The 27,413-nt window shown below is 42.8% G+C and overlaps 1 protein-coding gene across 4 annotated transcripts in view; it reads left to right on the top strand.

Moving 5' to 3' along the window:
- The first annotated feature begins 732 nt into the window (after positions 1 to 732).
- NEDD4L (NEDD4 like E3 ubiquitin protein ligase) overlaps positions 733 to 27,413 on the top strand; it is a 362,032-nt gene continuing 335,351 nt past the window's right edge. For 3 of the 4 annotated variants that reach the window (XM_089497168.1, XM_089497167.1, XM_089497162.1), the window contains exon 1: positions 734 to 842. In XM_089497168.1, coding sequence (XP_089353294.1) covers positions 795 to 842 — 48 coding nt within the window. In that variant the 5' untranslated portion in view covers positions 734 to 794. Of the gene's footprint in view, positions 843 to 27,413 lie in introns of all 4 variants that reach the window. The other variant, XM_089497155.1, reaches the window with a different exon arrangement.

Genomic DNA, 27,413 nt, shown 5'->3' with positions numbered 1-27,413 from the left:
CTTCCTTTTATTATTTTGTTTCTTTCTTCTCACTCTTCCCCCTCCCTTCCTTTCTTCAAGTGCGGTAGAGAAGAGAAAAGGAACCCTCCCTCTCAACCTAACCGGTTAGTCCCTCGAAGCCCCGCCTTTCATTATCGGCCTCGACTCTTGATTGGGCCGGAGGTGGGCTTTTCTGCCTGCCTTCGGCCACGCCCCTCCCTCCCCTGGTCCTGGCTGGTGACTGTGTATGTGTCCGTGCGCGCGCGCCAGAGAGAGGGGGGCGGGTGCGCGCGAGCGCGATCTGGGCAGAGATCAGAAGAACTCCGCTGCAGCCCAAGCGCTGGGCTTATTAGAAGCCGGAAGGAGGACCTCGAGAGGTTGCAGGTTCGAGGCCCGGTTGCGGCAGAAGGGGGAAATGCATTTTTATTTTTAAAATTTAATTTAAAATTTAAATTTCTCTCTCTCTCTCTCTCTCTGTGCATTTGCATCGTGGAAAGGGAAACATTTCCTTTCCCCCTCCCATTTCCATTTGCACACAGTGCTGCTTCCTATCCCCCATTTCATAGTCCTTCCTTCCCAAAGGGAGGAGGGCAGGGGAAGAAAAGCACCGCTTCCCTCACCTGGATCGTGCCTGTCCTCTTGGAAAGACCCGAAAGAGAGAGACAGCACGGTTCAAATCCTCTTTTCTTTTAATAGAAAACATATCCTCCCCCTCCCCCCCATCATCATCATCATCATTATTATTATTATTGCTTGGCTCTCCTCCTCCTCCTCCTCCTCCTCCTCGAGGGACAGCCATTGCAAACACCGGATCCATGGCGACTGGGATGGTGGAGCCCGTCTATGGACTTTCGGAAGAAGAAGTAAGTCTGGAAATGGGGAGGGGGAGGAGGGGAGGGGAGGCGCGCAGGATTCGAATGGGGAGCCCAGGGTTTTGTTTGCCTTTTCTGCATGCCTCGCCCTTGCCTTGGCTTCTGCTTCCCGCTGCAAAAGGGAGAAGTTTCCTCCATCCCCCTCACCCCCTTCTCTTCCTCTCCATTATGGATATGGATGAAGGAGGGAGGGGGGAGCCTTGGGGGGTTGGAAGGATTTGGAGGAGGGGGCTTTGGGTCCCATGCCAAGGAGGGCAAGGAATGAGCACAGTTTGGGGTCCCTCCATCCCCTCAACAGCCTGGTTCCCCTCTTTCTCTACTCTGTATATATTGGGGGGGGGGCTGTGAGGGAGAAACCTTGTCGAGCTGGGAAGATTGTGGGGGTTTTGGAGTCTTCATGCCAAGGGGGCAATGAATGGCCATAGCTGGGGCGCCCCTTTGAAGGTCCCTCCACCCCCCCCCCGAAGCAGTCTCGTTTCCTCTATTATGTATATATTGGGGGGCATGGCTTGAGTTGGAAAGTGTGTGTGTGTGGGGGGGGGGGGCTCTGGATCCTATGCCAAGGTGGGCACTGAATGGGCACAGTTTTGGGGTCCCTCTTTCTCTCCCTCAACAGCCTCTATTGTGCACATATGGGGGGCTGTGACGGTGAAGCCTTGTTGAGTTGGAAAGATGGGGGGGGGCTTTGAATCCCATGCCAAGGAAGGTAGCAATGGACACAGCTGTGGGGTCCCTTTTGGGGTCCTTCTCCCCTCCTTTCGGGGTCCCCCCTAACAGCCTGGCTCCCTCTCTTTCTTCACTTTGTATAGATTGTGTGTTTGGGGGTGGGCATGGTGGGTTGTGAGGGAAAAGCCTTATTGAGTTGGAAAGATTGAGGGGGGCTTTGGATCTCATGCCAAGGTGGGCAGTGAATGGGCATAGTTTGGAGGTCCCTCCTTCTCCCCTTCCAACAGCCTTGTTCCCCCTTTTTCTCCATTGTGTATACATTAAGGGGGGCATGGTGGTTTGTCAGGGAAAAGCCTGCTTTGAGTTGGAAAAATTGAGGGGGGCTTTGGATCGCATGCCAAGGCGGGCAATGTATGGGCACAACTGTGGGGCCCCCCAGTCTTTTTGGGACCCCACAAAAATCTCCCTCCCTCCTTTCTTCTCGTCCTCCTTTCCCACCTAAGCCCTGGCCCAGGGCTGGTTGCTTTTCAGTGGACACCATTTATATCTTAGGGGGATCAGTTGGAGGGGATCTTGGAAACACAAGCTTAGTGTTTCCAAGATCAGAAGGAAGGCCATCCAAACCTGGAGGTCCCTTCCTTGCCTGGTGTGTGCATATGTGTGCATATGTGTGTCCATGTGTGTAGGGTAGGGCAGAGTCCAAGAAGTGAACTCAGGGATTCAGGTTTCCAATCTTGATCCCCCCCCCCTTTTCCCTTCCAAAGCCTTGGTGGAATCACAGTCAAAATAAATACAAGGGAGAGGGATCCATTGTGAAGAGGTGGAGGAGGAGATGAAAGGGAGGGAGATAAAGAGATCCTGGGGCTTTGTCCCTAACAGGTTCTGCTTCCTTGCAAAGCTAGGAGGGCTTAGGAAGAACCACTAAGGAGAGCTAGGAAAAAGGAGGGGGTAGTCAAAGGAGAGCTGGCTTGCTTCTTTCTTTCTTTCTTTCTTTCTTTCTTTCTTTCTTCTTTTGAATTCACACAGGCAGGTGGATTGGGGCATTGAAAGGGATGGCTCACATCTCTTCCATTGCCTCCACCCTATTCTTAAAAAGGTAGGAGTGCAGAGATGCCTGTGTTTCATGCTAGTCTGCAGTTTGGCACACATCTCAGTCAGTGTTGTTGTGCATATCTTAAAAAGCATCCTTCCCAGGAATGTGCCCCCTTTTCCATTAAGATGCCTTGCATTACTTGGTGAATCAGAGCAAAGCAATGAGGAGCATCTCTCTCGCTGTCTCACACTCTTGTGGATGTGTGCATTTTATGTGCCTACACAGTATATATTCTTTCAAAGGAAGGGAGTGATGACAGAGTGTGATCAGAACATACTTCCCAGAAAGATGGAATTTTCTTTTAATTGCAAAGATGATTGATGCGTGTGTCAGAAAAGTGCCACTTCGGTTGTGGAGTGGGAGGGGGGCAGATCTGCTCTAAAACGGACACAAAAGGCTCACTTGTGCTTTGGTAGCAAGGTATTTGGTTGGGATGTTGGGTACCTTTATGCAAAAAGATGTATAAGCGAAATGATTTCGCCCCTCAACTGCCATTTAAGCTTTTGCTTTGAAACAGGCATACACACAAAACCATACCAGGATGAGTCTCTGAAAGTGGCTTTGTTTGAATGAGGCAAGCCCCCAACGCAACTTTTTCTTCCTTTTCTTTTTAAATCACTGCTTGGCAAGTGATGTGCCAGGGAGCAGTGAATGGGAGGGAGAGAGACTGGCACAGATGAGGCAGCAGGCAGGAAAGCGTGTGCCAAGTGAGTAGGAGTGGTTATTTCTTTCTGTCTCTCTGTATATATACAGAAGACATGGAGGGGATTTGTCAGCTGGTGCCTCTTAGTTCTCAGTAGGGCAGTATTTTGGTACTCTTGGCTGCCATCATGTACATGCTTACCTGGGAGTAGGCACCAAAGAATATATATTTGCTAGAAGGATTAAATTAAATAGATCTTTGGCCCTTGCCTCCCCCAAATGATCTACATTCAAATGTGTTGAAAGCATTCTTTAACTAAAGATATGTCCATGTTAGTCTGTAGAATCAGTATGCAGAGAGATCTTGTAGCACCTTTGAGACTAACTGAAAGAAAGAAGTTAGCAGCATGAGCTTTCGTAGACTTAAGTCTACTTTCTCAGATGCATATGGCTTAAACTAAAGATGAATTTATTTATTTAACTTCATTTCTATGCCGCCTTCCTCCCAGGAAGGGGACGATTTATGAGATAGAAACATCTGAAAAACAGTAAAAATTTAAAAGCAATTAAAATCATCTATTTAAAACAATAAAAAGTCAACATAAAACATACAAAGTTAAAAACAAAGCTAAAACACATACCCCATATAAAACCACCTATCCTGATTATATGTTAAAAGGCTTGCTTAAATAAAAATAAAAATAATTTAAAAAGTATTCAGCTTGGGGACTTTCTGACTGCGGCTGCTGTCATTATTGATATTATTGTGAAAGAGTGGGGCTTATTTCTGGGTAGAAATATTTTACTGCTGATATTTGTCATGTTTAGAAATCAGTTTAACTGGTGTCTTAATATAATTTATATTTTAATAAGTAATGTGTCACATTTTTGTTCTGGATTGTGTTGGAAACCCACATTGCATCCCAGTGCTTGGGAGATAAAATGTATTCAAGGGTATAGAGAATTGTATTGTTTGTCTTCATGGTTGGACTAGTCCCTTTTTTCCACCTCTGTGCTTCTGTTTGTATTTCTTTCCAAGCAGTAGTGATAGAGACAAAGCTGTCAGCACCTGCCCATTTTCAATTTCATGCAGAATACATGGGTGAATATCTAAATGTTCCTTAAAGAGATGTTGTGTTATCTTGAACTAGAAAGCTGGTATAGCTGGAAATTAGAAAGAGCTCATAGAATCATGGAGCAGATCTGTAGGCAGGTTTAGAGTACATTTTAAAACCCAAATATTGGCCTAACGGGACCAGATCCCCTCTGATCACGGAAGTTAAGAAGGGTCAGCCCTGATGAGTACTTGGATGGGGGACCAACAACCAATGCGAGTTGCTATAGGCTATATTTCATAGGAACGAACTGGTCAAACCACCTCTGAGTATTGCTTGTCTAAGAAAACCCTGTTAAATTCATGGGGGCGCCATAAGTTAACAGGTGACTTGAGGGGACACACACAAACATATCGTGGTGTGAATACCCGTATATACTTGACTATAAGTCGACCTCATGTTTAAGTTGAGGGCAGGTTTTGGGGCCAAAATTATGGGTTTTGATATGACCCTTGGATAAGTCGAGGGTAAAACTTAGGGACATGCAACAAAGGATCTAAATGATGAAACAAAGGAAAACAATGCCAAAGAACCTACAATATTCTGGCAGGCATAAAGGTTTTGGCTCACTAAATGCTGGATGGAAGAGAGCAGGGGGAGGTCAGTGCTCCCAGAACAGATTGCACTCTTGCCTTTCACCAGGGGATGGTTTTCTTTTTAATAAGTGTTAAAGCAGGGGTAGGCAACCTGCGGCCCGCGGGCCGAATGCGGCCCAGCAAGGCCTTGGGACCGGCCCCCGCCCAGTCCTGCTGCTGATTGCCGCCGGAGCCTTTGGCCTCTCGCATGAGGGTGTGGGGCCTTTGGCGTATCAGGAGGAGGCGGGCAAGGGGGGGCAAGCAGCAGGCAAGGGGGGCAAGTGGCGGGCAAGGGGGGCAATTGTCTATAGAAGCCTCAGAAACATGCATTTATATTAACATTTTTTAAAAAAGCAGCCAATTTTTTAGCGTGTCCTCCATTTTTTAAAAGTGTCCTCCATTTGAAAATTTTGTCCTACATTTGTCCCGGTTTATTTATTTATTTATTTATTTTAAAAAAAATATTTAATTATTTATTTTTTGGCTTCGGCCCCCCAGTTGTCTGAGGGACAGTGACCCGGCCCCCGGCTCAAAAAGGTTGCCTACCCCTGTGTTAAAGTATAGTATTTACATTGACTCATGGATAAGTCGACCTAGGTTTTTGGAGTCAAATTTTTGACTAAAATTTCTAGACTTATACATGAGCATATACAATAATTCAGTTAGCATTTAAGAATGGCCAAATTAATGGCCAAATTGCTTTATAACATGGAGATAAACTACTAAACAGTACAGCTCAGTTCCCATTGATTTGGGGTTGTTTTAGTGAAGAAGACATGGATGCAGGAGATCACTGGTGAATGTGGAAGTGTCAGATAACCATTTTTCATTGCTTGGATTTCTGTGCTAGTTGTATAAATTGACCTAATGATTATATCATTTATTGACCTGACAAGTGCCATCCTATAAGTGCCAAAGTCAATTATGTACTATTGAGTTCAACCTGGTTTACTCCTAGGTAAGTCGATACCTGCTCTTCATATCTGTTCTTCATATGTATCTGTTCTTTATGTGTAGGCTATGGTCCCACATGGAAACTACACTCTTTGCCTCACAGGAGGAATGTCATTGCACATCCCAGAAAACTCTAGCCCCAGAGAATGAGCTTTCCTATTCCCTCCCCAATTCTTCTTCCTTTTGTGCCATGTCCCAACCTGATAGTGAGGCTGGTGGTGTCGGCAGCAGTACTAGTAATAAGGTTTCAGCAGTGCATAGAGTGGAGCTCTTTCTCTGTTCTTGGGTAATCTTTATGGCACTGGGGCTGGGTGAAGTTGCCAGTGATAATTTTTTAGGTGACAGAAAATCTTGGCTAGAGTTTCTAACTTGCTATTTCCAACTCATTTGGGTTCTGTTTTATGCTCATAACACAGAGGGAGCAAATTATACAGGTTTCTCAAATGAGAGAAGGGAAAGCATTTCTGGGTTGGGAATAATATTAGGAAGTTCCATGTAAAGTCTAATTCTCTGTATGTTGACAGTGAAATAAGACAAATTAAACTAAGGTGGCATTATTTCTGACTGAGTGTGTATAGGATTACTGATTTAGCATAGGGTCCAATGCACACTTTCCTGAGGGTACAGTATATCTCATAGAGCTGAATGGTGCATACTTTTGAATAGAAACAAATCCCCTCGGTTAGAGCATGCTGCTTCAGAGTTGCAGTCATTGGGTTTCCCCCAGCTTTTTGAGTCAATTCCCAGTATCTGATGGCTGCAGATTTTAAAAATTGCCATCAGCCAATCTGACATTTTCTTATCTGTGGGGGAAGATATGAAATTGATTTTTAGAGCAAAGGGATTTTGTTCCATATGAAAATTCCAGTAGCTGAAACTTGGCACTCAATCCTTGTTCCTTGATTAAAAAAAAAAGAAGAATGTCTAATCAGCTCTTTGCTATTATTTTTTACCATCTCTAGGCCAAAGATTGTTCTGCTGACATATAATCTTGCAAGAATCTTTGGGTGTTGCTGCATCCAAATTCCATGCAGTTCTTCATTAACCATTAAGGAATAAAATCTATACCTGATAACAGTTGAGAAGTTAGACTATATAGATGCCTTCAGTATAGGAATCAGGGTAAAGGTTAGTTTCCTTGTCTTTGAAGAGGTGGCTGGTCACAATGCCAGTTTGCACAAAAGGTGAGTATTTTGTATAACTGTCCTTTGATGACCTTTTCATCATGTTTGTTCTAGGTATATAGGTCAGGAGCAGGAAGTCTTAAGCCAAATATTCTAACTACAGTGGTACCCCGGGATACGAATTGATCGCGTTACGAAATTTCCGGGGTACGAAAAAGTTACATTGGAAAAAACTGTTCCGGGTTACGAAAGATTTTTCGGGTTACGAAATTCATTTCGGCGCAAAATTCAAATCCGAAGCGCGGCTAGCGGCTTTCCAGCGCCTTTTCGGGTTGCGAAATGTATCGGGTTACGAACGGCGCCGCGGAACGAATTAATTTCGTAACCCGAGGTAGCACTGTAGTGGCCACCTTAGTTGCCAACTCAGAAAAGAGTTGGCTTGATAGAGCTTGTCCACTAAAACAGTAGTTTTCTAGCTTTGGTCTTCCAGATGTTTGAAACTTCAGCTCCTAGAAGCCATTTAGGTTTATATCAGGGATGGGGAATCTGTGGCAATCCAAATGTTTTGGACTGCTGTTCATGCATTTCTTTATCATTACCCATGCCAGTTGGAGCTGTTGGGAATTTTAAGCCAAAACATCTGTGAAAGGCCAAAGAGTTCTTTCTTTTAGTTTATATTTCCAGCACAATCATAGTCATGTCTGTACAAAAGTAAGTTCTCCTAAATACAGTGGGATTTGCTCCAAGGCAATATTCTAAGTGAGAACCACTATGATGTGGAGGTTTGAGTGTTGGACTATGGCTCTGGAGACCAGGGTTTGATTCCCAGCCATGAAACCCACTGGGTGACTTTGGGTAAGTCTCAGCCTCAGGGGAAGGCAATGGCAAATCTCCTCTGAACAAATCTTGCCAAGAAAACTTTGTGTTAGGTTTGCCATAAGTTCGAAAGAACTTGAAGGCACACAATAACAACAATATATTGAAGGCAGGGAGGTAGGTTGTCAAGTTTTCCACACACAAAAGTATTGGAAAGACTCTGCCCATCTGTATATGAACCTTACTTAGGCTGTGGGAATTGTGAGGGGGTGGAGGTGGGTGTTGAAGGTATCCCATTAGTGCTTCAGTTTTTATTTCCATGGCAAAATAGGCTGCCACCTTCTGGTGAGCTTGCATGGCAGGAGGTGGGATTGGATAGCCCTTGTGGTCTCTTCTAACTATGAATCTGTGAAACTCAGGCATTTGCCTTCCCTGAACTGAGGAGGATGGTGTGAATCATCTCTTGCACAGATGTAGCTCAGGGCCCAGTGTGTTTCTCTGCTGTGTGTCCTGAAACATCTGTACTGCCCTGAAAAGCCAATGTAGACAAAGCTGAACCAGCCATTCTTCTAGCTCAGGAGAAAAAAGTTCTGGAAGTGGTTCAGGCTCCCAGGTTCCTCATCTAGTAAGCCGAAACCAAGGCCCCCTAAATATTGGGAACCTTTGTGATTTGCCTTTGAAAGAGATGTCTTCCAAACTGTGACCCACTTGCCAGGCCAGCTCAAGACTAGTCAGGAACCTGTGAACCAGGCCTGAGTAAGGCCTCCTTAAGTCTGAGAAGAACAGAGCTTCTTGTGTGATGTCCTGGCTCCCATGGGATTTTCAGCTCTTGTGGGAAGTCTTAAACCCTTGAAGTCCTCATGATCATAAGATAAGAAGTTCATTTGGCAAGCATGCTGCTCAGCCTTGCTGTGCCAGCCACAACCACAGTAGATGAGCACGAGCATTAGGCAGACCAGTGTGCTGTGTTGGGGATCAGTGTATTGTCAATATGGTTGGGGCCCACTCATCAGATCAAAAAATATGGGATTTGGGTCATCTCAATATTTGTTCATATTCAAGCTGAACATGAGTCAGCTGTGTGATGTGGCAGCCAAGAAAGCCAACGCGATTCTTGGTTGCATCAATAGGAATAGATCAAGGGAAGTGATAGTACCACTCTATTTTGCTTTGGTCATGCCTTACCTGGAATACTGTGTCCAGTTCTGGGCACCGCAATTCAAGAAAGATGTTGACAAACTGGAACTTGTCTAGAGAAGGGCAACCAAAATGGTGAAAGGTCTAGAGTCCATGCCCTATGAGGAGCAGCTTAGGGAGCTGGGAAAGTTTAGCCTAATGAAAAGAAGTTTAAGAAGGGGCATGATAGCCATGTTTAAATATTTGAAGGGATGTCATATTGAAGAGGGAACAGGCTTGTTTCCCATGGCTCTAGAGATTAGGACAAGGAGCAGTGGATTCAAACTACAGAAAAAGAGATTCCACCTAAATCTCAGGAAGAACTTCCTGATGGTTAGAACTGTTCAACAATGGAATATGCTGCCTTGGAGAGTGGGGGCGGGGGTCTCCGTGGAGTTTTTTAAACAGAGGTTGGATGGCCATCTGTTGGGGGTGATTTGATTGGCGTTCCTGCATGGCAGGGGGTTGGACTGGATGGCCCTTTGGATGTCTTCCAACTCTATGATTCTATATCACCTCAATACAAGACCAATATTAAGATCTCAAAGATGGGGTATTCTGTACAAAACAGGATGCATGGAAACCTCTTGGCGGGGGTGCAATAGATGGATTCAATATGCTGATTAAGCTTCTTGGACATAGCTGTTTCTGTGCTCATATAGAGAACATGACCCTAGAATGTGTCTGTTAGAGTTGGACATTGCAGGGTTATGTTGGTGGACAGGTTTTATGTTGGGCGTCTTGTGGCTGCACTTATTGTCTGCAATGATTGCTTTGCTTTGAAAGAACTTGAAAGTGTTACTTAATTTATTTAGAATATTTATATCCTAAGGTGAATCTATCCTGGAGTTATCCCCTTAGGGTCGCCATAAATCTGAAGGACTTGAAGCCAGACAACAGAAATTTATATCCAGCTCTTCAGCCACAATGGCTCTCAGAGGGTTTACAAATTGTTAGTTTGACAGTTCCCTGTCCTCAGGCTTTCAGTCTAAAAAGGCAAGGGAAAGGGAATGGCAGTGGGGGAGTGGATTAAGTCCAGCAGATACTGCTGGTTCTTCTCAGCCTCCAGGGCAGGGGCAGTTGGGATGGAAGGAAGGAAACCACTGATATAAACTGAGGTATCCATACAACTGTTTCAGTCTAAGATAACTGAAATAGTTGGATGCACAAGAGATGCATCCAGTTAGAGACAAATGGATACACCATAGATGGTTATGGATTAGAATTTCAAAAGGTTTTGGACTAGAGATCTCAGAATTCCTCAACTAGGGTCTAATCTGCACTGCAGAAATAATTCAGTTTGGCACTGGTTTAGCTGCCATGGCTCATTGCTATGGAATTCTGGGATTTGTAGTTGTGGCATAGACTACTAAATATTTCACAAAATAACAGTTCCAGAAGCACTGAGCCATGACCGTTAAAGCAGTGTCAAACTGCATTAATTCTGCAGTGCAGATTAGACCTAGGACAGCTACTATGATGACTTCCCCAAGCCATCTACATTGAGAGCAATACTTTGAGGGAATGCAAACTTTTCTTTGTCATCTGTATTCTCCTCCCCATGCCACTTTGTTAGAAAGTGGAAGGTGTTTACATTTGGGGTTGTTTGCAAGAAGTCAGGCTGCAAAAGATATCTTATCAACTTTTACTTTAGTAAGCTGGTACAGTTGGCATAGGCCAGCCTTCACAAAAACAGCCAAAAGACTTGTGGCACTTATCAATAAACAAGAAAAGAGCCACAAGATTAATTTTGAGTTTTCTCCAACAGAGAACAAGGAAACTAAATGTAAAATTTGGAACAGAGAGCAGCTCTCAAAGTATGTATGGAATGCTCATTAGGAGTTCAGTTGACTGTCCATGACAGACCCCTTTCTGTTGGCTTGTTGGCAGATAACTAGTATCTTTGGTGGATAGCGGGATTATCATTGGTAATAAAATTATCATAGCAACTTTGGCTGAAACATAAATCAGTGGCTTTCATAGTGTCCTGGAAAACCCTGGCATTCCTATCAGATTTCTAAAACTTTAAGATAATTAACCATGGTCTCAGGAGTGTTTGCTCATCACCACTGAAAAATGAAAATATGTTGGGACATGTTAGTTTGTATTCTACATTAACAGTGTGTTAAATACATCTCTTCTTGGATAGGTGTGTCAGTGGGAAAACAATCCCACAAAGGTAGATGTTTTGAAAACTGTCCATTTAAACAACAACTGATAACAGTGAAGACTCTGTTCCTTCCAGTATCTGACAAGAGACAAGAGTTTTGTGATGTAGTGAACAGAGCACTGACTTGGGCAATCTCATGTTCATGTCTCTGCTCCATTGGAAATTCATCAGCTTTCACCCAATGGCTGTTAGACTTAAATGCTTCACAGGATGACTGTGAGGATAAGTTGTGAAAGTGGGCCAAGTATGTAGTTCTGAATCCCTAAAGTCAAGTTGTTGTGAGTTTTATCAGCATATGACACTAATTCCTGGCTGGGATTGGCAAGAATTATAATCCCAAATGTTTGGATGACAACAGGGCTTTCTTTGGCTTTTATATTTATATTTTGAAAATTCTCCTGACTGACCAGTGTAAAAGCTGATGAGTGCCCCAGCAGACTAAGTATTCAAGGTACATTTCACTGAATTTTCATTGCAGTTCCACAGCTGTGCCATTTTGTTCTAACCAGACTGAAAGACCATGATGTGGTATGTGTGTGTCTGTATGTGTACTGTAGATGCCTGCTTAGTTAATAATTCCCAGGACAAGATAATTTTTGGGGAGTGGTAGTGGGGGGACAAAATGTTTTTATGCATGAGGCAAATGGAGGAAGCATTCCATAGATCTATGATGAAGGCAGAATGAAACCAGTATTATATGTCTCTGCTCATGATCTTTGCTTATTCTAAGTCCTGGCAAGACTGTATATAGAAAAACAGCAACCATTTAAGTCTCTTCTCCCATCATCATATCAGGGTGGGAGTTGTGTAGCCCTCCAGACGTGATTGAGCTGCAACTTCCAGTATTATTAACAATGCTTCTGGGAGTTGCAGTCCGGCAACATCCAGAGGGCCATATGATCCTAGTCTAATACAACCAGAGCTCAGAAAATCTAGAATCCTCAGCCAGTGTGGTGGCTGGCAATTATAGTCCAAAAAAGTAGCATTTCCAAGTTGCAGACAACCCTGTGTCTTTCCCCAGTCTGCTACGCACCACTAAATGCTATCTAGCCAGCAGCAACAAATACGCAGTAGAAGCATATTAGGAACCATGGTACATTTTATTTGCCCTTATAACGTCTATCAAGCAGGGCTGCTGTGCTTCTAACAACATTTAATTCTATCCTGCACTGCTTGGAACAAAGTCCAGTAGGTGTCCAGTAATCTGATGATCAGCCAGCACGTCTCCTGGATTTATTGACTCTGAATTAGCTGAAAGCTCCTGTCGTGGCTCCAGCAGTTCATTTTAACTGGTTCTCTATTGTACTGTGAATAGAGTACAGGGAAGACTTATTTTACGGAAGTTCCTGTTTCTGTTCCACCAAGGCCTCTTCCTAAGCTGAAGAGGTGACAATCTACTGCTGCCTTCCTAAATTTGCACCCACCCAATATGTTGATTTACTGTGCCAATCATTTGCAGCATTCCCATTGCCTGGGATGATAGAACTTGCAGTCCAGCACCATCTGGAGTGTGGATAAGTGTTGAATTTTTGCATTGGGGAACATGAAAAGAAGTCCTGCTAGATCAGATTAGTGGGCTATGTAATCAACCATCCTGTTTTCAACAGTGGTCAGGCCCCTGTGAAACCCGTAAGAAAGGTGAGAAAGATAGAAACTCTTCTGTGTTTGAACTTTTGGGCTGGCTTTTGCATAGAATATTTGCATTTTATGACTTTCAAGACCAAAATACACAGTATTCATAGTAGTAAAAAGGTGATTTACATACTACCTTATGACATGAGCTAGTCTCTGTCTGCAGTAGGTGTTGTTTACTTTCACTGAATCATATATTGCTCCTTTGCCAAGATGCATAATTTTCCCACAAAGTTTAGGAGACAAATGTTTAGGACCCAGAATGCCAGCAAGTGTTAGCTTAAAGCTCTTACTGCTGTAACAAAGCCTCAGAAGATGCATATTGGCCTTTTAAAATGGGAAAAACAGCATACATAAAACAGGAGTATCTTGTGGAAGAAAGCATGGCTTCCTCAGGGAGCCCAAAAGTACTGGATTTAGGATCCTAGATTTGTTTGAATTTGGGCTCAAGGCCTGAGGGTTCTCCACCTTGCAATAAACAGTACTGCTGTACATAAACAAAGGCACTGATGTGATTGTAAGGCAAATTCCTAGGTACCTAAGGTTACAGTAGTCTGCTGTGGATGCTGTGTAGTGAAACCTTTATGGTTTTGATTCCTTTTCTGTCTGTGATGGCTACTTGAGTACTATCATACCCAGTGGGTATCATACTCAGTATGAAACCCAGTGGGAAGAACCTGAAGAGCTGTATAACAATTTTCAGTTACTGGAGGGTTTGTTGCTGTGTGCCTTCAAGTGTTTACCGACATTTGGCATCCCTAAGGCAAACCTATTACAGAGTCTTCTTGGCAAAATTTCTTCAGCCATTGCCTTCCTCTGAAGCTGAGCAAGTTTAACTTGCCCACTGCAACCTAGGGAGTTTCAAAGTCAAGCAGGGATTTGTACCCTAAGAGCCAGCCTAGTGTAGTGTTTTTCAGCATTGGTCTATAATTCTGGAAACCAGGGTTCAGTTTCTGCTTGGCCATGAAGCCCACTGGGTGACCTTAGCCAAGTCACATGCTCTCATCCTCAGGGGGAGGCAATGGCAAAACCCCTTTGGATAAATCTTGCCAAGAAAACCCCATGATAGGGTTGCCATAAGTTGGAAATGACTTGAAGGCACACAACACACGCTTCCAGAGTTCTAGTCCAACACTCAAACACGACACCACACCAGCTCTCAATGGAGACATGTAATGGCCGATAGTAGATACAAGGGGACTGTTGATGCATATTTTCTTCTTCTCAAAAATATTATTTGTAATTCTTTAAAAAGTCACAAGAGAGCAAAACTGTTTCTGTTGACTGTACTACTCAGAATATGTCATGCCTGGCAGATAACACTATGAGAGTGAAAGAAAGACCAGGGTAGGCTCTCTCTCTCTCTCTCTCTCTCTCTCTCACACACACACAAATATTGCAAAAGGAAGTATATGCTAACAACTGCTCTGTTGTGGTTTCTTTAAAAAAAATAGCTGGCAAGTTTACCAAGAGGAGGGGAAAAATAATGTGCGTTTTAAATGAAAAACAATGTTATGACAGCCGGTTTTGACACTGTTCCCGTTCCAAATTATGCAGTTTTCAGAGCATGGTGTCACCGTCACTGAAGGTGAGGCGCTCTTGAGTTGCTATGCTAGAGTTGTTTGGGCACACCATTGCCATGACTGATGTTACACCACCACAACGTGTTTTGTACTTGCTGTTGCTTAATTTTGTTCCTTGTACAATGAACTGGAGGATCAGGGTGATAATTTATGAGAATTAGCAGATGATGTGATACCATCTTCAGGGTTGCTTAGTGACACATCCAGAGAGATTACTCAGGTACTTGGCATCTGCAAAATCCTGATGTTGATGCTGATGTGTGAGACTGAATGGAATGCAGTTTACTACTCTACAGTCTGACATGCCACTATGGATACGGGAATGACAGGCCTGGGCAAGATTATCCTGTGGGGTTATTCTGGTCCCCTGTGGAAGAAAGCAAATCGTGTCGGCATGTTGGTGATGGGAGAGGTGGGGATGTAATACTTGCCTCTTTAACTACACTCATATTGCTGTTTTTTGTGAACGTAAGCATGATCATGAGAGTTGATATGGAATTTGCACTGTTGTAGACTACTGTAGCCAGCCAGCTGGATAAAGGCCTCTTGACTGTGGAGATTGCTAGGAAAGTTCTGTTGGGGAAAAAGTTTTGCATACTACTGAAGGAAAGAAGAGCTAAGGGAACAAATAGGATTAGAAAAGATGCAATTAACAAAAAAGAAGGAAGGAAGCCTTTTGGAGGAGCATCAGAAAGAAAGGAATATCAGAGAGCCAGAAGTATATAAAAATTTGAGCATGATTATAGCTATGATCAGGGATTGAATCCCAGCTGAGCCATGGAAACCCTCTGATTGACCTTGGGCAGGTCACAATCTTTTAGTCTCCGAGGAAATCAAAAGCAAGCCCCCTCTGAACAGATATTTCCAAGAAAACCCCATGATAAGTTCTCTTTAGGTTCGCCAAGAATCAGAAATGATTTGCAGGCACACCACAACAATAATCAGAAAGATGAGGTGGTACAGTTAAATACAGTGGAGGTGTATATGTGTGTATCTGAGAGTTTGTCCGTTTTTCATTGGCCTTGGATTAAAACTTCTCACATTTCCCACATCTTAATTGCTGCCTTTTTAAAAAGGTGGTGGAAGTGTGAAGAACATGGGAAGCTGGCTGTTAGAAAGGCCTTTCTGCTCCATGGTACTCTTCAATTCTGGCCTGTGTGGCTCATTTGAGGAACAGGAAAGGACTCTTTTAATCTGCACACATGCCCGGTGTGGTGGTGTGAACATGTGTGGGAGGGAATCCATGAACTGGCTGTAATTAATACTGAATGAGAGGGCATAGTTTGTGGGAAATCGCAAGTCTGGAACACAGAAAATCTTGAGCCTCTCCTATTTTTTTTTTAAAAATAAATCTGTGAGCAAGCTGTCAGTGAACTGCTTCCAGTACAAGCTGGCATCCTCCATCATTGTCATCCTTCACTGAGTCCTTAGCATAGAGGCAGCTATGCCTTTCTGAGTTAGATACACCCAAATATCAAGGTTTATGGGATGTTACTGTGGGCCCTTGGTATCCACTGGGGTTTGTTTCCAGGACTGCTAGTGGGTACCAAAATGCATGGATGCTCAAGTCCAATTTGTATATACAGTGGTGTAATAGATGCAAAATCAAGGTTTGCTTTTTGGAATGTATATATTTTTTAAAAAACGTTTTCAAGCTATGGATGATAATGAATCTGTGGAGATGCAGGACTGACTTGTATTAGGTGGGTAATAATAACCACCTAATAGGTAGAATCATACAAGCCACTCTATTCCATATTACCATGTATGGATGTGAGAGCTGGAAAGTTAAGAAAGCAGAAAGGAAGAGAATTAATTCATTTGAGATATGCTGGAGAAGAGTGCTGAGGTTACCATGGATAGCCAAGAAGTGAAACAAATGGGTCCTAGAGCAGATCAAACCAGAAATCTCTCTGGAAGCCAAGATGACTAGACTGAGGCTGTTGTACTTTGGCCACATCTTGAGGAGGCATGACTCACTGGAAAAAATAATAATGCTAGGAAAGGGAGAGGGAAGCAGAAAGAGAGGAAGGCCACATACTGGATGGATGGACTCTATTAAAGAGCAGTGTTGCCAACAAGCCTCGAAGATAATTCCCGAAAATGTTTGTCCAAAACCCGCTGAATCCCCCCAGATCACATGGAATATTCAGTCACAATTCCCGGAAAATTCCCATAATGTTAAAATGGCAGATGTTTTGCAAATAAACGTAAACATAATTGAATAAAAATAATTGTAACTTATTCCAACTCTCAAAATCACAATTGAACCAAACAAAGAATCTTTCAGTCCTTTTAAGATATTTATTTTGACATGAAGGGGGTTCAGGAAGCTTTGTGCCAAATAGAAATGTGTTTGGCTGCAACCGCACTGCAGAAATAAATCCAGTTTGACACCCTTTTAATTGCCATGGCTCAGTGCTATGGAATCCTGGGAATTCTAGTTTTCGGAGACATTTAACCTTCTCTCTCAGCAAACTCTGGTGTGACAACAAACTACAATTCCCAGGATTTCATAGCACTGGACCATGGCAGTAAAAACAGTATGAAACTGGATTGTCTCTGGAGTCTGGAGTGAAGATGCAGCCTGAGTTGGGTCCAAGACACACTGCAGAAATAATCCAGTTTGAGACTGCTTTAACTGCCCTGGCTCAGTGCTAGAGAACCCTGGGAATTGTAGTTTTGTGAGAAAGAGCTCTGGTGCCACAATGAACTACAATTCCCATGCATCTGAGGAAATAGGCTTAAGTCTAGGAAAGCTCATGCTGCCAACTTTTCTTTCAGTGAGACTCAAAGGTGCTACAAGATCTCTCTATCATCATCACCATTATTATCATTATTAAATCCAAATGCACCTGAAGAACTGGACTTAAATTGGCAACACTGATATCCTGTAGACTCATTCTCTGGGGCTGTGATATGGAAGTGTGCAGGCAATTCCTTTGTTCAACCAGGGAATCCTGGGAATTGTAGTTTGTTGTGACATGTTGAGACTCTGCTTTTACCGGCAGCCAGGGCTCCATGCATGAAATTCTGGGCTTGGTGGTTTGTTGTGCCCAGAATCCCATCATCGCAGGGAGCCTTGCAGTTAGAAGCAGTGCCAAACTGGATTATTTCTGCAGTATGGATGGCAATGGAAAAGAGAACGAAAAAGAGATCCACAAAACAAAATTCTGGGAAGACAGGGCAGGGATGCCAACTTACCAGGTGCTCTGCCCATGCTCAGAGGCATATTTAATCACTAACACACACACACACACACACACACTCAGGGACATCACATTCACATCACACAACCCAAATGGTCCTCACAGTACAACAACGACCCTGAGAGGTAGGCTTGGGGCACTCTGCCCAAGCTCAGGAATTCATAAATTCAAATGTCACTCTCAGGCACACACAGAAGTCCACAACATCAAGCCATGATACCATGATAAAGTATTGCTTTTGTGTGCCTTAAAACTTATTTCTTACTTGGAAATCCAAGGCAATTGGGAAGCCAGCCAAGATCCCTCACTGCCTGCCTCTCTCTCTCCAGCACTGCAGCCACTGTGCTTTGCCCCTGGAGCCTGAGAATGCCTGGGGGGGGGGGGCAATCACTGTCCTCTCTCTGATTGGCTGAACTATTCCTCCAAACAGTTGGGGTTGGTTGGGCTTGCTCCGTCCTGGCTCTCAGAGAGAGTCATTAGAGAGAGAGAGAGAGAGAGAGAGAGAGAGAGTGAGTTTTTTCTCCAGCCCTCTTGGCTGAAAACTGTTACACTCCAAAGGGTTGGTTGCTCTGCAGCAGTCTGGAGCTGAAATGGGCCAAAGTCGCGGGAAAGGCACTGAAAGAGAGCTAGGCACGAAAATCACATGAAAAGCTCTGAAAAGTCCCCGTTTTCGCGTGAAAGTCGCAAAATTGGCAACACTGTTAAAGAGATCATGGGTATGACTTTGCAGGACCTGAGCAGAGCAGTGGAGTCTTGGGGATGTCTCATCTACAGGGTTGCCATGGGTTGAGATCAACTCAAGAGTGGATAACAACAATAAAATAGCATCCAGTACCTTGACATTCTGGTAAGAAAGTGGTAAAAAATTTATCCTTTCCTTTCAGTCAGAATATAGAGAAGTACAGCTTTTCTTGCCTTCCTGCTAAAGGGCACCCACATAATATGCTTGTTTGCAAACACTTTGGATGTATTGATAATGTTCCATCTGCATGTGTACAAAGGAAACATTTTTTACAAGTACACCTTTGGGAAAACACAGTAGTCTGCAGCAGTCTGTTGGAAACGGTTGCCGTGAACCTGGCTGGAAAAACTCTGGGACTACCTGGGGCAGGTTCTATGCTTTTTATTTTTACCTCACTGATTGATTACAACAGGGGAAAAGATGTCTGTTTACTCCTTTCGAACGCTGAGAATAAGCAAATCTATAATATCCTCTGAAGATGCTCCTGAAGCTGGCTTTATGGGCTTTATTCCTCCATCCCTGTCCACATGGGAATTCCCACATGGGGAAAGTGAATGGGGAGTGAAGCCAAGTGAACTCAGTTGGTGTTTTGAGAACCACCTGAGTCCCAAAGCCAGATACTTGGCCGAAAATGCCAGCTGAAGAAGCTTCAGGAAAAAAGCGTCACGGGAATGGCTACACTCTCATATGTCATATGAGTCGCAGGGGAATTGATAGGTGGTGAAATCTGCCCCCACAACAGGTTTTCAATTCCTGTTAAAAGATGTGAGATTTTCTGATGCTATTCCGAAGCTGGCTTGAAAGGGGATAAGCAACAAGCTAAATGATGAGCTGCTAACAGAGCCCTCTTCTAAGGAAAAGTACACCCTCCAACACAAAAGTCTAGGGTCTCTTTAACATTGCACAGTTCTAGCACTTTCGTATGAAGTTGATGTATTCTTAGGTTGTTGTTGCTTGGGCACACAATTGCCGTGATTGATGTTGCATCACCACAAGGTGCTTTGTACCTGCTGTTGCCTCATTTTGTTCCTTGTGCAATGAACTGGAGCATCAGGATAATTCATGAGAATTAGTTGAGGATGTGATACCATCTCCAGGGCTGCAGTTCACACAATTATAGGACTTTGATACCACTTTGCCTGTGTGGAATCCTTCGATTTGTAGTTTTATGAGGTGCCTAGGAATGTCTGACAGAGAGCTCTAGTGCCTCGCCAAACTGCACACCCCAAGCTTCCATTGAAGGCTGCCACAGTAGTTAAAGTGCTATTGAGTTTCTATAATTACCTGGTATGAAAGCATTCTAAAACTTGTAGTCTCAGAGACAGAAGAACAGTGGTGCCTTCTTCTATATGTTCCCTCCAGAACTCAAGAAACATTTCTTGAAGAAGAAACAATAGGGTATGGCTGCAGGAGGTAAGGGAGGTAATTAGGAGAGGGAAAGGTCTCATGAAGTTGAATCATAGGCCTGTTACAGACAGCCAAAATAAAGCTGCTTCGAGTCACAGTGGAGGTATGGTGTTTCAATGATGCATGCGTCCTAAGAGTCCAGAAGTCACACCAAAGCCATGCTTCAGCCCTAAGGACTGGAGCGTGGCTTTGGTGTGGCTTCTGGACTCTTAGGACGCATGCATCATTGAAACACCATACCTCCACTGTGACTCGAAGCAGCTTTATTTTGGCTGTCTGTAACAGGCCATAGAATTGAAGAGACTTCAAGGGCCATCAAGTTCAACTCCTGCCATGCAGGAATACACAATCGATTCACTCCTGACAGATGGCCATCCCGCTTCTGTTTAAAAAACCTCCAGAGAAGGAGACTCCACCACACCTCAATGGGGCCTAAAAACCCTAGAGGCACCAGATCCTGTTTGATCTTAGAAGCTAAGTAGGTGTAGCTCTCATTAGTACTTGGATGGGAGACCGCCAATGAATGCCAGGTGCTGTAGGCTACATTTCAGAAGAAGAAATTGGCAAAAACAATCTCTGAGTATTCTTTGCTGAAGAAAACCCTATGAAATTCATGGCATCACAATAAGGCAACAGGAGAGTTGAAGGCACCTCTGAGCACAGTCCCATAGGATTATAGAATCGTAGAGTTGAAAGAGACCACAAGGGCCATCCAGTCCAACCTCCTGCCATGCAGGAACTCCCAATCAAAGTATCCCCAACAGATGGCGATCCAGCCTCTGCTTAAAGACCTCCAAGGAAGGAGACTCCAGCACTCTCTGAGCAAGGAGTGTGTTCTACTGTCAAACAGCCCTTATTGTCAGGAAGTTCCTCCTAATTTTGAGATGGAATCTCTTTTCCTGCAGTTTGCATCCATTGCATCCATACAATGACAGTTTGTACCACTTTTCTGATTAGAAAAGTTAATTTTTAGGACTACAACACCCAGTAATTTTGGTTTGAGAATAATGTTTCTGTCCTGCAACTGACAGAAAATTATAGCCCCAAACACTTATGTGAGTAAATGACTTAGTTCATTGTGGTTTTTCAGGGAACATAGAACTGGTACCACATACCTGAGGTGAGGAACAAGATATTAAGGGCTTTTGTCATGGGTTTCTAATTAGTATACATACATTCCAAATTGCAGTGCCTGACTATGAATACAAATCAGGTAGTCAGAAACGTAATGAGCTTTTTAAAAAGGAAATCAGAGAAGCTAAAGGGCACAAATCATTCTCCAATCTTTTGAAACAGATAAGGCAACTTATACTGGACTCAGATAAATTTATATTTGGATACTTCAAAAGAGTTGTATGAGCAGAATTGTATAGAGAACAGATGACAGAGGTCAGAGGCTCTGTGGCCCTTTTGTATTACTACATAATTGTCCTGTGGCCCTTCTGTACATAATTATAGCACTATGATTTCATTTTTAATTACTAGGGCAACATCCTATGGAATCCTGGGGTTTGTCATTTGGTGAGGCACTAGAGCCCCCTGGCTGAGAACTCTAAGCACCTATACTGCACATCCCAGGATTCTGTAGGATATTGCCTATGGAATTCTGCAATCATAGGACGGCAACTGTTCAAAGGGCCCCTAGTCCAAAAATAGTCCTTGAGAGATATTGTCATTTGGTCTATACGCACCACTCCAACCTTCTTCCCAGGTTGCCAACCCTGGGGCAAAAGATGTGAAACTTTCTTCGTAGGGGACTTCATGTCATCCCGAAAGTACCTGATCTTGGAAGCTAAGCTGGACCAGTCCTGGTTAATACTTGGATGGGAGACCACTAGGGATTCCGGGTTAGAGCTAGGAAGGAACCCTGCCTGAAATCCTGGAGGCCTTTTGCTGCCATTCAGAGTTAATCTTACTGTGCTAGATGGACCAATGCTCTGACTCAGTCTATGGTGGCTTCCTCTAATCAGGTGTTCTAACATTTAGAGGTTAAAGCACTTAAAAATGTTCCCAGGCTTGCTTTTTGTTATCTGGAGGTTGATTGTAAAACTGAGCTTGGGTTTATGCAGTGTGTGTGTGTGTGTTTTCTCTTCCATGTGCCCTTGCCATGCAGGCCAAGCCCTCCCCCCCACCCCCCAATTGCTTTCAAATAATAAACGGAAGCATTTTCAGCCTTTGATCAAGATTTTTGTCTTGTGGAAAAGAACATCCATTTTACTTGCATGTACTTAAGAAGCAAATGGCAAAATTGTATGTGTCAAGGATGCGAGTGATTAATATATAATAACGCTTGTTCTCTTGCTGTGACATAATAACAAAATTGCTAGTTTGTAGTTGTCTCCAAAGTACAGTAATCCTGCATTTTACAAAGGCTTCTCTTTAAAAGCTGCTTTTAATGAAAAATCAGCAGTTGCCTCTTAGCAGACACAAATGAGCAACATATAGTAAAACATTGTCTATGAAGTCCTCTTCTAATCTCTTTGTTATCAAGTGTCACTTGCTGCTCTGCTCAACAATTGTTTAGGTCAGGGGTAAGGGTCAGGGGATGGTGGCTGATCAATAAAGTTGAATTCATACATGAATTCCACAGTGTGGGATTCATGTGGCCTTCTCAATTTTTTTTTTTTTTTTACTACAACTGCTAACATATTTCACCACAAGTGTGATCATTAGGACTATTAGGATTTATAGTGCTACATGGAAGACTGCATGATTTCCACCTGTAGGTTTAAGTCCACTTTAATGCTAATGTCTCTAAGGTACAGCCCAACTGCAAAGAAACTAGATGAGATCTGAACATTATTGCCCAGGGGTGTTCTGGCTAGTATTGTGTTGGTTAGTCCCATCTGGAATAGACACACTGAATCAGTTGTTGAATGTCAAATCAACACATAGATAAATCCATTTGATTCACTGGCTCCCTTCTGTTCGGGGTTAAACAGTTTTAGATTTAAGTCTATTTTCTTTATATCGGTGCTAATCAATCTGGTGTTTTCTAGATGTGTTGGACTGCACCTCCCCAGATCCCTAAGTTTTGTTCATGCTGATTGGTGTTTATTGTTGTTTTGTGCCTTCAAGTCATTTCCGATTTATGGAGACCTTAAGGCAAACTTGTCATGGGGTTTTCTTGGCAAGATTTGTTCAGAGGTTTGTTATGGCCTTCCTCTGAGGCTGAGAGCATGTGTCTTGCCCAAGGTCACCCAGTGGGCTTTGTGACCAATGGAAGGCATAGTCTAAAATATTTGGTGGACACTTGGCTGCTTATCTTTACTCCAGGCAGCAAGTAGTCTGATGACCAGAAGAGTCTTGATTCCTTGTGATTTGATTAGTCTTATAAGAATTACATTGCAGCATATGAAAAATATGTGCTCAGATGGCAAGTCAGGAATGGGAAACTTGGGCTGTGTGGGGAGCCAAATTATGGTGTCTTTTTATTATGTATGGGGCTTCTCTTGGCCTTGCATGACGGCAGGGCCCGCCCTGGCTTTGGGTTTCATAACAAAATGCTCAGAGACATAGAGATTTCGGATAATCCTTCATTTTCCTCTGGGCCCAAACATTAGTCCAGACACTGGTTATTTGGGAAGTCTGTGGAACAACACCACAAATGGCTCCCTTCCTTCTCCGACTGACGCAGTGACTAAGAATTGCATATCTCCTCTAGATGCCTGTCTTAAGTTGGTAGTGGGCTGGATGAGGGAAAAGAAACTCAAGCTGAATCCAGAGAAAACAGAGGTACTTGCGATATGTTCCCCAAGTCCAGGGATGAAGGATTTGTCAACCAGTCCTGGACAGGGTCACACTTCCCCTAAAGGATGAAGTTCGCAGTTTGGGGGTACTTCTGGATCCATCTCTACAGTTATCAGCTCAAGTAGATGCGATGGCCAGAAGTGCCTGGTATCAACTTTGGTTGATACACCAACTGCATCTTTACCTGGACCGAAAGGACCTTGAAGCAGTGGTACTTGCACTGTTTACTCGTTTCCTAAATCAGCCTTTTGAAAAAGATAAAATGTATAGTGCAAATACATTGCATAAAATGCAAGTAATGATGGTTAGTTGAAAACAGCAGCAAAACAGCTATTCTAGATGACAGAAGAGCAAGCATGCCTAAGATTAACTAAATGCTAATTCCTGTAGTTTTAAAATGTGGTTTGGTATGGTGTCAAATGCAGGTGGTGTTTTTTCCTGCGTAATTTTGTTCTTGTCATCTATTCTCCCATCTCCATGTCTTCAGTGTCATGCAGCTCTCTTTTCTATTCTCACAATGCCTCTGACCAACTCTATACCTGGGCATTGTGGGAAATTAAACTGGGGGACTCTGGGGGGAAGTTATCACCTAACCTATTGTTTTTCTACCAGGTGTGAGGTTCTACCTAAACCTCTGCTGCCATCGTGTGAAGACTAATCTCACTGTAACCACCAAGAGTGAGGGCTTTCCCTTGCCCCTCACTACCCTAGTGTAAGGATCTTCTGTCCTGCTGTGGTCACCAACTGTGGTGGAACTTCTAGATGCCTTATTACAGGTTGAATCTTCCTTATCCAGAATTGTTAAATACTCCAAAACCGAAATCTTTTTTCATGGGTGGCTGAGATAGTGACACTTTCGCTATCTGTTGGTTCAAGGTGCACAAACTTTGTTTTGTGCACAAAATTATTTAAAATACTGTGTCTAAAGTTACCATCAGGCTATGTGTATAAGGTGTATATGAAATAAATGAATTTTGTGTTTAGACTTGAATCCCATCTCCCAAATGTCTCATTATATACATATATGCAAATACAGGTATTCCAAAATCCAAAACATTTCTGGTCCTATACTTGGTACAAAACATTTTGAATAAAGACATCTCCACCTGTACCTCTAACACATAGTACGTAGATAAACAAATTACTTTAATTTATATAGTAAATTAAATAACAGTTCACAACCAAATCCATGACATAAGAGAGACAGCTTTTAACAGGCACACCACCAGTGGGTCAACCTTTGGGGCATACCCCATGGTTTGAGAATCCAGTGGAGGTCACCAAATAGTCTTGCTCTTTAGTTGCCAATCCAAAGGCCAGGTGATCAAAGTGAATGAGCAGCAATAGGTTTTTGCTTCTTTTCTGCTAGGAAGTTTGGCTGCCCTGCCTATCCCCCTCAGAGTGGGTCTGTTCAAATTCCTAATGAGATGATATATATGTATACTCTTTAACGTGTGTGTGTGTGTGTGTGTGTGTATGTATACACGCTGCTCCATTTTGAAAGCTTGAGGGCAGCAGGCATGAACAATACGTACCTTTTCCACTTTGGTTACATTTTGAAATATTTTTAAACATCAGAATCTGAGTTGAGATGAGTGTGTGTTTTATTTATAGTTTGCTTATACTCTGTTAACTCCTGCAACAGCTTCTGATTTTTTAAAATTATTTTTATGCTTGAGGCTTTGCTTGGTTCCATGATTTTGAGTAGGAATGCTGCTAGGCAACCTCATCGTCATGTTATATATAGATATCCATATCTGTAATGATAAATGTCAAGGTACAGTTTTGTAAACATACCACTCTTTTTCTAGCATTCTTTTTCCTTTTTAAAGCTGCAGTTTTATTTCCCCCTGACCCCCTTCTCTTTCTAAAGAAATACAAATGAAAGGTTAGATGGCTTGGCAAAGTTGCATGCCAGGAGACAGTAATGCTGTTACACTCAGTGTGTGGCAGACTCAGTTTAGCATCTCATACTGTTTTCATGAGGAAAATAGAAAGATGTTTTCGCATCGCTTTATGCCATGAAGATCAATTTCTTCAAGCATTTAGCCCAGTGTTTTATCTAACACTGCCAGGTAGCCAGTGTTGACCAGGAATTCCATTATTGGCAAGTGACCAATTTAGCAAGATTGGGATTGCTCCTTCTCTCTTTTGCCAGCCTGCTTTGTATCAAAACTGGCTGCAAAAGAAGCTTTTAAAATATGTATTCTGACTATAAATCCCAGAATCCCCTTGCCAGCAGGCTGAGGGATTTGTTGAGCGCCTTTCAAAAAGCTATAAAAGTTTATACTCAAGGCTATCAGAGTAACTGGAGATTGAAATTAGGTTTTTGTCTAACCAAAATGGGCAGATGAAGCCAAATTAGACGTCCTACCTGGTGGTTTGAGGCAGTTGGGAGTCCTCATTGTGGTGCAATGCCTCTTCAGTGTTGAAAGACTTCTTCCTCTCATGGTAAATCAACCCCCAGGCTGTTAATTGTGGTATTTTCCATAGCAAATAATTAAAAAAAATACACCGCAGATATGTGTGATGGATAAGTGAAAACAAAACCCAGAGATTGGCTGTATTTTTTATTAGATTTATGTGTTATCCGCAGTGCATCACCTGAAATTTAACATCTGTGGTTTTTTATGAAGTAAATGTATACCTTAGTTAATGAAGTAGATGTGTTCCTGGACATTACTATTCACACCAGAGACAAGAATAACATGGAAAGAATAGACATAGCTTTCTACACCACAAAAAAGAAGATATTTCTGCAAACCTCCCCCCCCCCCCAAAAAAAAAAAAAAAAGTGAACAGTATGCACATATGAAACCAAATACAGTGGTACCTCGGGATACGAATTACCCAGGTTACGAAATTTTCAGGATACGAAAAAAACCCATAGGAAATTATTGTTCCGGGTTAAGAAAGTTTTTTCGGGTTACGAAAAAACTTTTGGTGCTTTTCTGCGCGATTTCACACCAAATCGCGGCTTTTCCCCATTAGCGCCTATGGGGATTCGGCTTGCGAAAGCCTTTCGGGTTACGAAATTGACAGCGGAACGAATTAATTTCGTAACCCGAGGCACCACTGTAATCGGGTTAGGGAACCCGTGCATAAGTAAATGAAAACTTTTTTAACCTTCTAGAGATGACTGGAAAACTGTTTCCAGAATGCATCCAGGGATGATTTATGATTTCCATTTTGGTGGTGAAACATAATCTGTGAAAGGTAGCTATAGTGAGGCAGATTTTCCCCTTTTCTTTCTGATTTGCTGTTCGTATGCTTAGTAAGCGATTCTGGAGACAGCTGTTATTTATTTACGTCCTGTAGAAAAGCACATACAGCTACTTTGTGTTTGTGTGTATCACTTGTGAACTTAAGATGACCCGTGAATTTATCATAGCTTCCAAGGTAGACAAGATCTAGTGTTTTGAGTGTATTTAGACCCAAATTGCCTCATGAGTATACCTACCCAATGCCTTGGAATCAACACAGATTTCTATTGTCAAGCAATTAGAAAATAAATTATGGGACCATCAGGTCGGGTAACCCTTGCATAAGTAAATGAAAACTTTTTAACCTTCTGAAGATGACTGGAAACCTGCTTCCATTTTGGTTCTTCCAGGAGAACTGGCATCATGTCAATTATTGGAGCGGATAGAGAACTACATGCATACTAGCCTGTAGACCAATGATAGAAACCGTATATAGTATTTCAAATCAGGTTAATGCAGATAACAAGTAAATCAAGGCAAACAATCACAAAAAATGTGGGCCTGAACAGAATTCCAGCAGCTCATGAAATGGCTTACAAATGCATAGGAAACAACTACAGTCTTAATATTGTTGAAATGAGACCCCAAAAGGAAAAAGCTCCATATGCATACTCTGCATGTTGGCAAGGGTTATGTTTATTTACC

Source organism: Sceloporus occidentalis, unplaced genomic scaffold (genome assembly GCF_023333645.1).
Source record: "Sceloporus occidentalis isolate IW3139 unplaced genomic scaffold, rSceOcc1.0.p SCAF_1, whole genome shotgun sequence".
NCBI lineage: Eukaryota > Metazoa > Chordata > Lepidosauria > Squamata > Phrynosomatidae > Sceloporus > Sceloporus occidentalis.
This window is presented reverse-complemented; position numbering and strand designations above follow the sequence as displayed.